The 14263-nt window shown below is 41.4% G+C and overlaps 1 protein-coding gene across 6 annotated transcripts in view; it reads right to left on the bottom strand.

Moving 5' to 3' along the window:
- Positions 1-262: 262 nt before the first annotated feature.
- The window catches only part of RAB11FIP4 (RAB11 family interacting protein 4), a 140450-nt gene continuing 126449 nt past the window's right edge, over positions 263-14263 (bottom strand). For all 6 annotated transcript variants that reach the window (XM_030013791.2, XM_030013792.2, XM_030013796.2 and 3 more), the window contains one exon: positions 263-12861. In XM_030013791.2, coding sequence (XP_029869651.1) covers positions 12745-12861 — 117 coding nt within the window. In that variant the 3' untranslated portion in view covers positions 263-12744. The remainder of the gene's footprint in view (positions 12862-14263) is intronic.

Here is a 14263-nt window from a genome sequence, read left to right as displayed (position 1 = left end):
CGGCATTATGTACTCCACAAAGCTCTTGGAAATTTAACATAGTTGTGGCTGTCAGATAAGGCACGTACTGAGACAAACTCAGTCCCTAGTGACATCCGTGTAACTCGGCCAAAGCTAATGAAGTTGGCATGTGGGCAGGCGAGAGCAGAACTGTACAATCCTTCTTTAAATGAAGTCTAGAAGTAGACTTGGGTATACACTGCGTGTGCTGGGGATGCAGGGTAAGGAGGGACATAGAATCAGTCACCCACTACAGACAACGTTTTAGTCATGCAGGGAAAGCAAATAATTTATTTACATATCTGATTGTACATTACAGCTACCTGAAAGGATCCACATTAGCAAGAACAGCTTTATTGTCCCCAGAAAGTATTCCAAGAAAATACAGAGAAAATAGTGTAATGGCACATTGCAACAGTATTGACATCACTTCACTTTTGTGTTGTAAGTTACAGAACGAGATTAAAAATAGTCATATGCCACTTTTCCTGGCTGCTTTTTTCAGGTTTTTTTAGTAACAATGGAGCGAGTGGACTTTGCTCATATTCATACCAAGCAGCCTTTGAAGTAAAAAATAAAACCACCTCCTTGCTTCTAAGGCAGCTTTATAATCCAAGTGGGTACCAAATTCAGTTAAAAAAATTCTGCTCCATGAGAATGGAACGTATTATTTTATAGATCAAAACTTTGTGTTTCGGGAGATTTAGGGGATATTGATGATTTCTTTCTTGTGACTTACCACAATTTATTATCTCACTGTGTCCAGGGGCTGGTGATTGGGTATTGATAAACCACAAGGTGCGAGAGAGGGAACAATTCATGCATCTCACCAGATGAGGGGGTCAACACTCAAGAAATGAAAGCACCAACTCAAGAAGAGGTTGGTGGGAGGGAAGAACACTTCTAGGACCGGGCCCCGGTTGCCAGAATTACAGATGGCCCAGTCTCACAACATCTATTTAGCTTCCCAAATGCTGCAGGAGAGTGCTGTGCTACAAACACCAAGGGAAGGAGTTTATTCCACAGTTGCCAAAATGTGAAAAGCGAGACACCCAATTTCTCACATCTGCAAGAGGACAATCTCCAGGCATGCAGGTCCAGGGTCTGTCCTTAGGAAAAGCTGCCACAGAAGCCAGGGAGGGAACAGAAGTAATCTAAAACATCTTACCCTCTCTAAGAGGGAGAGTCTATGAATTGGTAATGCTATTTCTCTTTCCGTTTCAATGGGCAAAGTAAATCACTTGCCCACTCTCACAAAAATAATCCCAGAACTGAAGTTAACCTCAAATGGGCAACATGTTCAAATGAGATTTTGGTCTGGTGTCCATTTCAAGTATAAAAAGAAGCAAATTGGCTTTAGTGTGAATAAAAAATATAATTGTCAAGTCAGGACTGTTACATTTAGTTAGGTGTTTTATTATTTTGAATTAACCGAAACCAACAAGTGGATAGAATTGGTCGCATAATGATACTAGAACAATAAATCTGGGGAGTGTGTGTGTGACATTGCCTTATAAAAGAGACCAGCCATCTGACACAACATTTCTAAAAGAAGACAAAGAACTGCTAATTATGTTAAATTTCCTTTGCTACTTAATTTAGACCATGACCTAGTGCTTCTAAAAAAACCTGTACAAAATGAGTATTTTTTACATCTCAGAGGCACATGAATACAAATCTGATCTATTTTATATATACACATGTACATCACATGAAAACCAGAGATGAAGATCAAATGAAAAATGTGTATATCAAAAGTGCCCAGAATAGGAGATAAAATGTGAAAATAAAATGTATCAACAGAGAAGTAAAAGGCACAAGTACTAAAATATGTAACCATGCAAAAAATATAAGTACAGTCTGTGCAACAAAGCAAACTAAATGTCTCCCACAACGATTTTACAGTAATTCTCAAAATATCTCAGTATTTAAACATACCGTCAGTGCAACATTTACTGCTCTATAGCATACTAAAGTGTTCACATGATATAAAATTCTTGGTTCCCCTTCTGACTTCCCTTCTCCAAAGCCAGAATAATTTAGCTATGGGTAAGGTACTAAATAAAATGGGGCTGATGTTGGGTAGTGTAAGAAGATCACTGTTCCAACTGTCTGGGTGGAAGAGTAAGTGCAGCCCTCCTGCACCCCTTACCGTCTGCATATTGAACGTGTGTCTGCCAGAACAATCACCTCCACGCCCTTTGCCAGGGCACAACGGGCTTTATGGAAGGTTGCCAGGATGAATGTCACTCTGCTGAGAATGGTGATGCGAAAGCTGACAGCTCAGATGTCACAGCTGCACCACTTACAACACCTACGTAAAAAAGAAATACAGATTCTTGGGGTAGGTGTCCAAACTATGGGAGTATCTATGCCTGTCTTAAGATGGGATCATAGTTACTAACTGGGCAGAGCTGCAGAGGTCACACCTGCATGTGGTCCCGCTGGATGCCCTTCAGGGTAACCAAGATGATCTCTGCCCAGAGTTATGGGAATTATGGCTCCTTCCTCTCTATTGACTGGCTCCACCAACCACTCGATAGTACTTTTCCTAAGGTGAAACAGATTTCTGGCACTGATTCTCTATCGTTGCCCAACACCTGTGCTCAGGGGTGTAGCTGGGCCCAGTCTGATGGCCCTTGAGGGTGGTGCTGTCAGGCTTATACTTACCCTCAATCTTGGATTGGGAAAATGGGTTGGCCAATGCAAATTGCATTCGTATCGGTGGCCACACAAACAAGTCCTTTGGACTTGTGAGACAATGTGGTCATTCGTACCATCAAAGACCATGAGAAGCTGCTGGAGGCGAGGTTTGACTTGAGGGGATTGGAGTTTGTCAACTCAGAGATGACTGGTTTAGAGTGCCAGCATTCTTCTACTTTGGCTGACAATCTGGCCATGTTACCAGAGGTATATGAGGTACTTGTCTCCTTGAGCCTCAGGGGCAATGTTATCAGTCCATCTCTACAGGAGAAAGAGAGTGAAAAGGAGGGGGAACTCTTACCTCCTGGAGCCATGGCTAGGACTTTTACTGTTGCTATTGACCCCTATCCTGGGCCCCAGCAGTGACGTGCCAACTGGGGGTATACCGGTGGTAAAGATCCCTGACAAAAATCCATGTTGTCCATGCTGTGGAAACAGGATAGGAAAAACATCGGGTTTGATTGAACATCTAAAGAGAGCACATGGGAAGAAGAAGATCTTGTTCCAAAGTGCTCAGCATGGGAGAACTAATGTGAAACACCATAGTATTGCCTGCCATTTTCTGAAGTGCAAGGGGGTTGTGGAAGCTGCCCCTGTGAAGGGTTGGAAATGTGAGGAATGCGAGAGGACATTCATTTCATTTTCTGAAATGAAAAATCAGCCTGGGGCAACATAAGCGCTTGGCCCATCCAGTTATGAGAAATGTTGAGCGGATTGCTGCCACCCTAAAGTGGGTACTGCCAGAGGGGTACATCAGCAGTGAGGGATGGAAGAGGAGGTGGAGTTATTGAGGAATTTGGATAAACAGCATGAGGGAAGTAAAAACATCATTAAGTTGGTTGCGGAATATATTCCGTCAAAAACAACCGAACAGATAAGTGATAAAAGAAGGGGTCTTCATAAGAGCCTGGTGAAAAGGGAAAAAGATCAAGATTGGAAGAAACAGCTATAAAAGAGGGGGAACATCTTGCAAACATTGGACCGCAGGTGGATGGAGGACTGAGGTCTCATTATTGGAGGGTAATCTCTGAATGGTTAACATCTGAAAAACTGCCCATTCTCCAGGGAATCTTTGAAAAGGTGATTGAAGGGAAAGATGCTCCTTCAACACTAGTTGATGAGGCGATTGAGGATTGCTATTCACGCCTTTTCACGAAGTCCACTGAGTTGAAAGCAAGCCAAGGTCAACAGCATCAAATGGCCTGGAAAGCTCGTACTTTGGAACCACCAAAGGAGTGGATGAAGAAGAGAGCTGTAAAGCAGGGGCAATTCCTACGATTCCAGCAGCTGTTTTACCAGGATAGAGGGAAACTTGCCGGTATCATCCTGGATGATGTGGAATCCCTGAGGGGCAGTATCCCACAAGATGAGGTACAAGAGGTGTTCAAGTTGAGGTGGGAATTGCCGGTAACATTCAGGGCCTGGGTGCTTTCAGAACCATTGGTCAGGCGGACAACTCGGCATTCAAAGCCATGATCGCGGGGAAAGAAATCTCTAAAACTATCACAGAGATGAACAAGAACACAGCGCCAGGACCAGATGGACTAAGCTTGAGGGATATCATCAAGATAGACCCTCACTTTATCCAACTGATGGAGCTATTCAATCTGTGATTGGTATCTGGCACTGTACCAGACGTGGTAAAAGAATGTCAGACTGTGTTAATATCAAAATCATCCTTGCCAGAGTGCCAGAAGGACATAAAAAATTGGCAACCAATTACCATCGGATCAATTATCTTGAGATTATTCTCAAGGATCCTGACAGCAAGAGTGACTAAGGCGTGCCCCATTAATCCACGACAAAGGGGATTTATTTGATCAGCAGGGTGTGCAGAAAATTTAAAATTATTACAACTTTTGATTAAGAATGCCAAGAAAGAACATCGACCCCGGGAGCAGTCTTCATTGACCTAGCCAAAGCCTTCGACACCGTAAGCCATTCTCACATCATTATGGATCTGAGACAAAAGGGCGTGGACAATCATATTATCACCCTGATTACGAATCTGTATCGAAACCCCAATACTCGTATTAATATGAGGAATGAGCAGTTGGGTCCTACTGGGATTCAGATTGGTGTGAAACAAGGTGATCCAATGTCTCCTTTGTTATTTAACTTATCTGTGGATCCCTTACTCTGCAAGTTAGAGGAAAATGGATTCCAACACTGCTCGAAACATGTAACAACCATGGCTTTTGCAGATGACTTAGTACTGTTGAGTGGATCATGGGACGGAATGCAGAAGAATTTTAAAATCTTAGAGGTCTTCTGTGACTTGACAGGCCTCAAGACACAGGGGGAGAAATGCCATGTTTTTTATATTCAACCTACACAGGACTCATATACAATCAATGACTGTCCTCTGTGGCTAATTAATGGCACCCTCCTTAATACGATTGAACCCGGTATTTCGAAAAGTACTTGGGACTATGTGTAGACCCATGGACTGGAATATCAAAACCAGAACTACCGGAGAAGATAAAGGATTGGTTACAACAGATAGGAGAAGCTTCTTTGAAACCACTTCAGAAGGTAGACATCTTGAAGGGATATACTATCCCATGATTGATCTACTTAGCAGACCAAGCTGATGTAAAAGTAATGTACCTAGAAACACTTGACCTTGCAATTCGAACAGTGGTCAAGAAATGACTACATGTCAAGAAATGACTACATCTACCAGCAAGTACCTGTGATGCCATCCTATATTCCAGCATGTGTGATGGAGGTTTAGGTATTACCAGACTCTCTGGTCTGATCCCCGGTGTACAAGCCTGAAGACTGCATAGAATTGCGCAGTCTTTGGATGAAACAAGAGCAATTGTAAAACAAGTTGGGCTCAAAAAAGAATTTGAAAAATTATGGGTTATAGCTGGAGGAGACAAGAATAAAATTCCATCTATTTGGGACCCAAGGGCGGTTATGTTAATATCAGAGGAATTGGGTGATGATGAACCATCTTCAGAATGGGAGTGACCAGCTCCAAAACCTATCTTTCCTAAACTGTGTAACTGGAGAAAACACGAGTTTATGAATTGGACCAAGCTGCTGTCCCAGGGCCATGGAATTACCAACTTTGAGAAGGATAAAATCAGTAACAGCTGGATCGAACATTATAGAGGCATTCCCCACAGCAAACTCATCACTGCACTACAATTAAGAGCAAACGTGTATCCCACAAGGGAATTCCTAGCAAGGGGAAGACAACAGTCACAAGTTAAGGCTTTTTGACATTGTCAAGCTGAGAATGAAACATGTGCAGCACATACCATCGGATACTGTCCCATGATACAAGATGCCAGGATAAAAAGACATAACCAACTATGTGAAATACTAATAAGGGAAGCCAAAAAGAAAGTTGGGATAACATTCCAAGAGCCTATGCTAAAAGAGAAACAAAATTAGCTACATAAACCTGATCTCATATTCGTTAAGGGGGATCAAGCGCTAGTTGTGGACATCACAATTCTAAATGAAAGTAAATCAACATCACTGGCAGACATGGCAGCAGAGAAAGTAAGGAAATACCAACACCTCAAAGATCAAATTCAGGAACTGACAAATGCAAAGGATATTAAATTCAAGGGATTTCCTGTGGGAGTGTGTGGAAAATGGTATCAAGGTAATTACAAAGTGTTAAAAACATTGGGACTCTCCAATTCCCGGCAAGAAAAGGTTGCTTGTTATTTATCAAACAAAGCATTATTTACCTCGGTAGATATTATGTATATATTTACAAGTCAATCAAGAACCATTGTAAGAACTTAATATATGACTGTCATAATTTTATTGTAGTAGATAGTAGTGATTGTAGTTGTACTGTTTATCTTTCCCAATAAAGTCTGTTTCTATCCTTTTTCTTACATCATCAAGGGTACAACTAAACTGTTTTACGACGACTAGGATTAGGGTTAGCCCCTGGGGTAATTAGAAGGATCATCCTTGGTAAATGATAAAGGTAGGGATGGATAAGAGAAACTCGTAATCATGATGCATCATTTATCTTTAATTGGACATAAAATATTTTAATTGGAATTGTCATCTATTTTGCTAAAGTGGAAAATAACTACCAGTTTTGACATAGGTGAACGGGTCACCTTTACTTAACTCGGGAAAGAAACGTGTAAATTATATATATGTTTGTTAAATAGAAGTCCATGTTTGTTAATATATGTTTTCATATATTAACATAATATAAAGCTTAAGTAAAAAGCAATCTCTCTCTAATTGTATGTTTGAATAGGTACTGCTCCCAGTTGAACAAAACTTTGAGACTTAGGCCAGTAAGCTAAAAAAAAAAAAAAGTTTATGGAACACAATGTAGCACTGTCAGCTGGCTCCACACTGTGGCAAACTATGGTACAGGGACCCTAGTTGCAGATTTTCTAACTTAATGGGCTGCTGTCATTATGTATAAGGTATGCTTGCTAGGCTAAGCTAGTAGGGCTGTGTCGTGCCTTGCAAACAGTGTGTAAGTACAGCATACAATTGGACAGCTATACAGAATCAAGGCAAAACTTAATGGGGATGTCCCAATGATCCCTTACCTGGATGGACTTCAGGCTTATTCACCCTACTTGCTCGCATATCATGAGAATCAGCTATAACATTTTGTCATGTAGATGGGACACAACTTGTTTTCAGGACCACACAAAAGATGTGGACAGGACTGGCCTGGTATAAAGACAGGGCTAAAATTCTTCATCTCAGTAGCTAAAGCCATACTGAAGCCAAGAATGTTGTGTTTGTCCCTCCCATCTGCTCAAAGTGGCTGCCCCAAGGCACGCAGACACTCTGACAGCGGGCACAGCAGCAGGGGACAAGACCAAGAGTGTAAGTGTCAACAGAACATATACTGGGGAAGAATCCCACAAAGAAACGACTGTCTTGCACATCAGAGCAACTCCCAGTGCATTATGCAGGATTACAGCATTCAGACCAAACACCTACTGCAATCCTTATCAAACTCTAAAAGGTACACGCAGAGTTTCATTAAATAAGAAACCCACACATGCCACATGCTTCAATAGCAAACTGCTCCTTGGATCAATGTCTTGAATTGAAAAATACTGAGAAAACCCCGAGGATGCTGCAAAGGAACAAAGCGCCAGCAACTGTGGAGCTATGTCCTTTAAAATCAGCTGTGTTACATCACTTGTCATGCCTTCTTGACAATGTTTCTTGAGCAGCAAATGACATAACAAGAATACAAGCATTGCTACTAACACCAGAACCAATCCAGGAACTGCTCAGTTACAGTTTTGAGTCAAGTTTTCACTTAAATCAATGTAAGCCAAGCCACTGATTCAGCAAGTGTTTGATCAGCTGCTACTTCCTTCCTTCCTTGGAAAAAATCCCTCAGACCACACCATACAGTATTTGTTTTAAGAAAAAAATACTGTATGTCCATTGACATTAAAGAAGAAAAAAAAGTATTCGTTTATTTGTAAATTCTAGTTCTTAGATTCATCACGTGTCACCAGCACTATGATGCAGAGACTGCTGAACAGTGACTGATGTAGCAGGCCACAACGTATGTTTATATATTAGCTTCCAAGCCCTCAATTACTAACCAGATTAGGGAGCCTAAATACTGTAGGCCAAGATCCTCTCTGGAGACTAATGCAGTTCTACCAAAGTAAATGGAGCATTGCTGCATTCAGACAGCAAAATATTTGTTGATACACGCATCTTTGAGAATTAATAACGCTGTGTTCAATTCCCTACAGAGCTGGCTGAGAAACATCTGAATTTCTCCCAAGACCATAAAAGGAAAGTTGGCAGCAAAAGTGTATTGGATTTTTTTTGAGACTTGCTACAAATTTGCATATTAAAACCTCCTTAAAAATAGATGGGATGGTTACAGTTTTGTCACTGTTGCACTTCAAAACATAACAAATTCTCAAACAGCTTGAGTCTTTCACAGAAGTTATTAAAAAAGCTGAAAAATACTCTTTTGATATCAAGGTAGTTCTGAATCAGCATCGCATTCTGGAACCAGAACTAGGCAGCAGCCGAAGACTGATGTCTGGAGAGAAGCAGCCAGTATCAGAAAAATCTTGGGAGAGTACATTTCAGGTACTCTTAAGTGCAAGTCTTGAAAGAGGTGTTTTTTCTGCAGTAGCTTATGTGTGGGATTAGCCTGACAAAGGACAGCTTCTAGCCAGAAGCAAGTAGGTTTTTTTCACTGTACAAAAACACCTGCAGTGGTTTGCAACTGGTTTGACCAGAATATCATTTAGCTTTTCAGAATCTGCAGTAGAATGAACTAAGCAGCAGATCAAGATACAGTACCTTGGATTGTGTTTGCATCCCCGAGGGTTAAATAAGAAGCACAGTTTTGACACAAGAATATTTACTGCATTTGAGTATTGCTAGAATGAGATGATACCACATTTCTGTGTTTGAAGTTATTTACCCAGGGAAGTGAAGCCATTGTTCCACCAACAGTAACACTGACACAGAGGCAGACTGTACTTCCCCAGCTGGCCTGTGAGCACAAAGGAAGCCCACAGTAAAGTAAGAAATTTATCAGAGAACAGACACTGAAACCAGTGCCTCCCTATCTCCCACATCTCCTGTCTGTTCTGCCAATGTGTCTGCCTGACACTTGGTCACAATATGCATTCTCTGCAACATCAATATCAGATTACACTTCTCCCTGCCCCAGTGACCCATCAAGTGATCCCTTATTACCAAGTTACCCGCATGTCATAAAACATGATGACTTCTTTTCTGAAATAGAAGGGTTCTCCAAGGCTTGGACTGCAAGGCAAGTTGGTCTAATACCTGTAGTTACTGTGGTTACTCAGTCTAAGAATGCAATTGCTAATTAGTATTTTTAGAGGTCAATACCTTAGAGGAAAATGTACCTGCCAGTAAAATGCCTCTCTCGCCTCCAACTAACATTATTTGTCAAACATAGCAAGTATCTGGATATGAATTTGAACAATAACAGAAAGCAGTACCACACTGAGGGCCTTACAGGAGCAGAAGTATAACTCCTTTTTGCAATAAAACAAAGCTACAAACACCACCAACATGGTGGTAAGACAACTCTTCAAATGCAAACACTGGAGCAAGGAAGAGCTTCTAAATGCTAAAGCAGTTGGGTACAGAGCTAAACAAGAAGTCCTGCAAGTCTTTAGAAAATCCACTGCTGGGTACCCTTGGCTAGAATACTGCTTTCGGGATTTCAGCTAGATGTAGTGACTATTTGTCACTATTAGTGACTATTCACCTCTTACATATAATTACCTGCACAAAAACTTGGCTATCGCTACAGTCATGTCATCTTCTGTTCATGTCCATGGGGTCTGTGGTCTCAGTGAAGTAAGCCAGGCTCTCTGCTACCCAAGTGCTCAGCATAATTTTCAGTGAAATAGTCCTCAACATTTGCTGATGTTCTACCCTAATGGGAATGGGGTTTAGAGTATTAAAATTTTGAAGCTAAGTCCAGTTTACTTAAAAATATTTAGGGGAAAACATGCAGTCACCAGTCTGACCTGCAACAGCTTCACCCGTCTTTAAATCCACTGCATGAGAGCAGGACAGAAGTGTAACTTACCAAACACAGTCAGTTCCATTAGCGGGGCTGCTGGCTCACCCAGCCCTGCTTGTCACAGCAGGCTAGCAACAGCCACCTGACAATTTGAAACAGTTCTCTGTGGCCTATAAGAAGAGCAAAGTCCTTGGCACAACCCACAGACAGCACCACACAGAGGGAAATGCCATCACTAATGTGCAGGTAAAGAGTCCTGTAGGCAGGGAGCTGTAGGTAGCACCAAGCTGGCTTAACTGTTCCTCTCCTACCTTACAGGTGGCACATCCAGAAGCAGCAGCAGGTGGGAAAGGTGCATGTGTGGGGTGTCCACGGTGTTCCACCTGCTTCTCCACAAACAGAAGCTGCTGCAATTTAGCACAGGACGTTTTACACCATCCCCAGGAGGCAGAGGAGTAGTCTTTAAATCCCTTCCTCCGGATTGCCCTAGAGCCTCAGGAAACCAGCCCTGAGACATCACTGATTGAACAAGACTGTACCATTTCTCCCAGAGCACTGAAGTCCTACAGGTATCTTTGTGCACTGGGGTGCTGTGTCCCATAGTTATTCCTCTGATCCTTTCGCCTTCCAGTTACTTTACACCTGCCTAACGCAGATACATAGAAACAAATTGTTTTTATTTTCTTGCCTTCAAGAAAACCTGATTTCAGTACTTCCCCCACTTCCCATCACTCCAGTAACACATCACTGAAGGCAAGAGCACAGAGATTGCAGAAAAATATATATATATTTACATCCATAACTGAATACATGCTTTATGTATTCAGATTCAGGAAAAATGTATCACATATACACACCAAGATACATCAAGAGAATACTAGGGGCAAGACACTGCCAACAGCAAGAAATACACAGAAAAGCACAGTCATTGCTACTGTAACATTCTTCTGGGGAGTGTATTCAATAGAGGAAACATCTCTATGCATTGGGGAAAGCCAGATACTTGGGCCTATTTTTCTGTACCAGTTGCTGTGAATCAAAAGTGTGAAATTTTTACTTTTAAAAAAGTGGATGGAATAAAATTTTTTTTTAAGCATTCAACTATCCAAACAATTCCATAAGCTCCTTATACAAGCTACATTATTAATTAAAAAGGTCCTAGCCCTACAGTACACAGATCCAGCTCAGGAGGACACAGGCACACATTGAAGTCCATCCCTATTTAAGGCAGCATTTAAGCATACACTCAACTTTAAAGCTTATGTTCAGTCCCACTGACTTCTACGAGCAGTCACAGTACACATTTAAAGTTAAGCACCTGCACAACTGCTCATCTAAATCAGGATGTGTTCCCTATTCAGAGCTTTAGATATGCATGTGAGTACTCAGTCTGGATTGGTAACTTCTGTAAGACCAAGCTCTTTTTCTTTTTACTGCCCTATAGGTAAAAGTCACTCCACATCAGACTTCTCTCCACCACTGTGTTAGGACCCAACAGGTCCTCTCCACAGCTTGCCCACAAAATATCAGTCTCAAAGGAATGCAGAGTATCTGGGGTGGGAAAGCAACTCAACACGTAATTTCAAGGGCTGCTGCTCCTCCTCCCCTTGAAGTGATCTATTTGATGCAATTTTTTTCTTTTTTTTTTTTTCTTTTTTTTTTTGGTAAGAACTGGAACGTGTACGTTCAGTGAAATCTTTAAAATTAAGGGTGAGGGGAAGGGGCAGGATCCCAGAATTCATCATAATGGCCCATGGTAAACCCCTGAAAATAGGGGAACAGATTTGAAAAGCTTCTTAGCCTCAATGCTACAGGGACCCTGACATAAAAAATACACATGCGTGCACACGCTAAAGAGCAGGCTGGCTCAGAGCATCCCAAAGCAGGCTCCAAAGTGATCTTACATAAAAAGCACTTTGTGCTGACAGTGGCAAACAAGTGGATGGTGATTTTTCACAAATAGCAACAATTCTGCAATATCTTCCTCTTCTTCCCTTTTACTTTGTGTCTTTCCTCTTCCCCAAAGTTTGTTTTTTTTTTTTTTATCCTACGTGTAGTTTAAGTACTAAAACTAAATCAAATAGGAAATTACACAGTCAGCACCAGTCAGGAACTGAACCTGGGTATGTTAATTGGTTTGCGGTACCCAAATTCCTGGAAGAACGAAAGAACAATTCTTGCTCCTAAAGTTAGGGCCACATCCATATGTTTCCATTGTCTTTTTTACCTTTACAACTAGAGGTAGAGTCATTTTGTCCAGTATCTAAAACAGCATGATCCAGTTATATTGTTATTACATTAATATACAGTATCCATCTTATCACAGGTATTGAAAGTGCATGGAAAAAGTCTAACCAAGCCAATTCAATGACAAATAACAGTGTACCAAACATCATATAAACACACCCGCGCACCCACACTCACACGTAGTGTATATATATATTTATAGATTAATTTACAGTATCAGAGTGTTGTTTAGATCCAGTGGCATGTGCAGAAATATCAGGCAGTTGCTGCTTTTCCTTCTCATATTCTCTTCAATTCTTTATTTCCAGGATAGACGGGTTGTGGTCTAGGATTGCCAAAATTATCTTGTCCATATACTGTCGCAATCTGTAATTTATCTCCTCCTGTTCTTTAAGGGCTTCCATGAGCTGCAACACAACATTTCAAAGTTACTCTTGAAATATTCTCACTAGTTTACATAATAGCATGAAATTCAGACATGTGAGAGACTAGCGCCTGCTCAGGATCACCAATTCCCTTTTGTGATAGGTATTCTACCTCTAGCTCCTCCCTGTACCTGTATTAGAAACAATCTGTAGGTTAAAGATCTTTATTATTAAGGAAGGTGGTGAACAGTCATCACCAGGGATCTTTTGGCAGGTCATTTGAAACAAATTCCCCATCTAAACCACCAATCCATCCTGCATCCACACCACGGACAAGCTTCCTCATCTCAGTGCAAAAGCTTCACGATACTCAATTTCTTTCATACCTACTGAAATCTAAAGCACTTTGCATGAAAGGCTGCTGAACAGAACAAGGGTTTCAGTGTTTTGCACTGGGAATAATACGGGCTGCCTCTGTATCATGCATAATCTCTCTCAAACCCCCCCCCCCACCAAAAAACCCCAAAACTACACAGCTACATACTCCTCAAGAACAACCTACTGAATATTCTATGTTCTATATTAAATACATGTGTTTCACTAGACCTTTGAGCTGTGAAAGGCCCCTCAAACTCTCCAAAGTTGAAGACTGCTTGCTTTTTATACTCCACATGTTTAATGCCAAACTGACAAAGCTGCCCAGGAGTGTCAGAGCCCTAGATCCTCCTAAAGATATTGTGATCTTGGTGTCCGCTTTCATTAGCCTTCATAGAAGTCCTACCCTGAATCTGCAGTTTCTTACCTTCATTTTGATTAGACAGGAAAAATTGCCCAATGGGAAAAGTTTATGCAGGTCTGTGAGGTTTACTAAGCCTGGGCCACAGTTGTAAGGCACTTTCCTCCTTTAGAGGGGGAGTGCTGGGTATTCCTTGCATGACACAGTCATGAGATTCAGAAGGAGAAATAAAGATTTTTCTTGACAATAGCAAAGCCCAATTTGCTTTTACCTAATTAGAGTTCAACAATTAAACAGCCTTTCTTCACAGTGCTCTGGTTCAGCAGGAAACTCAGGTATGCACTTCACTTCAAAGGACTGCCCAGGAACTAAGGCTAACAGGGTCATCATTCAAGTACAGATTGGGTAAAAAGGTCTGTCTCGGGACTCCTCTTGAAGAAGAAAGGGGAAGTTCTGTCCAGAAGAAATAAAGCATAAAAGGCAAACAATTCCTTTTAGTCTCCTTCATCACTAACCTGTCTTTTTCTCTGGGAGCTCTTACGTCTCCATTGGCCTGATCTCACGATCTGTCCTGGACCTTAAAGGGAGCTATACCAGCTTGACTCAGCCCACATACAAATGGGTCTGCTATAATATCTTCCAAAGCATTACCAGATTATTACTTGCACACTACCTACTTTCTCCAAGAATTCAGCTCTGCTACAGGGA

This window comes from Aquila chrysaetos, chromosome 5, assembly GCF_900496995.4.
Source record: "Aquila chrysaetos chrysaetos chromosome 5, bAquChr1.4, whole genome shotgun sequence".
NCBI classification, from domain to species: domain Eukaryota; kingdom Metazoa; phylum Chordata; class Aves; order Accipitriformes; family Accipitridae; genus Aquila; species Aquila chrysaetos.
Note: the sequence above shows the minus strand (reverse complement) of the source record. Positions and strands in the feature narration are given on the sequence as shown.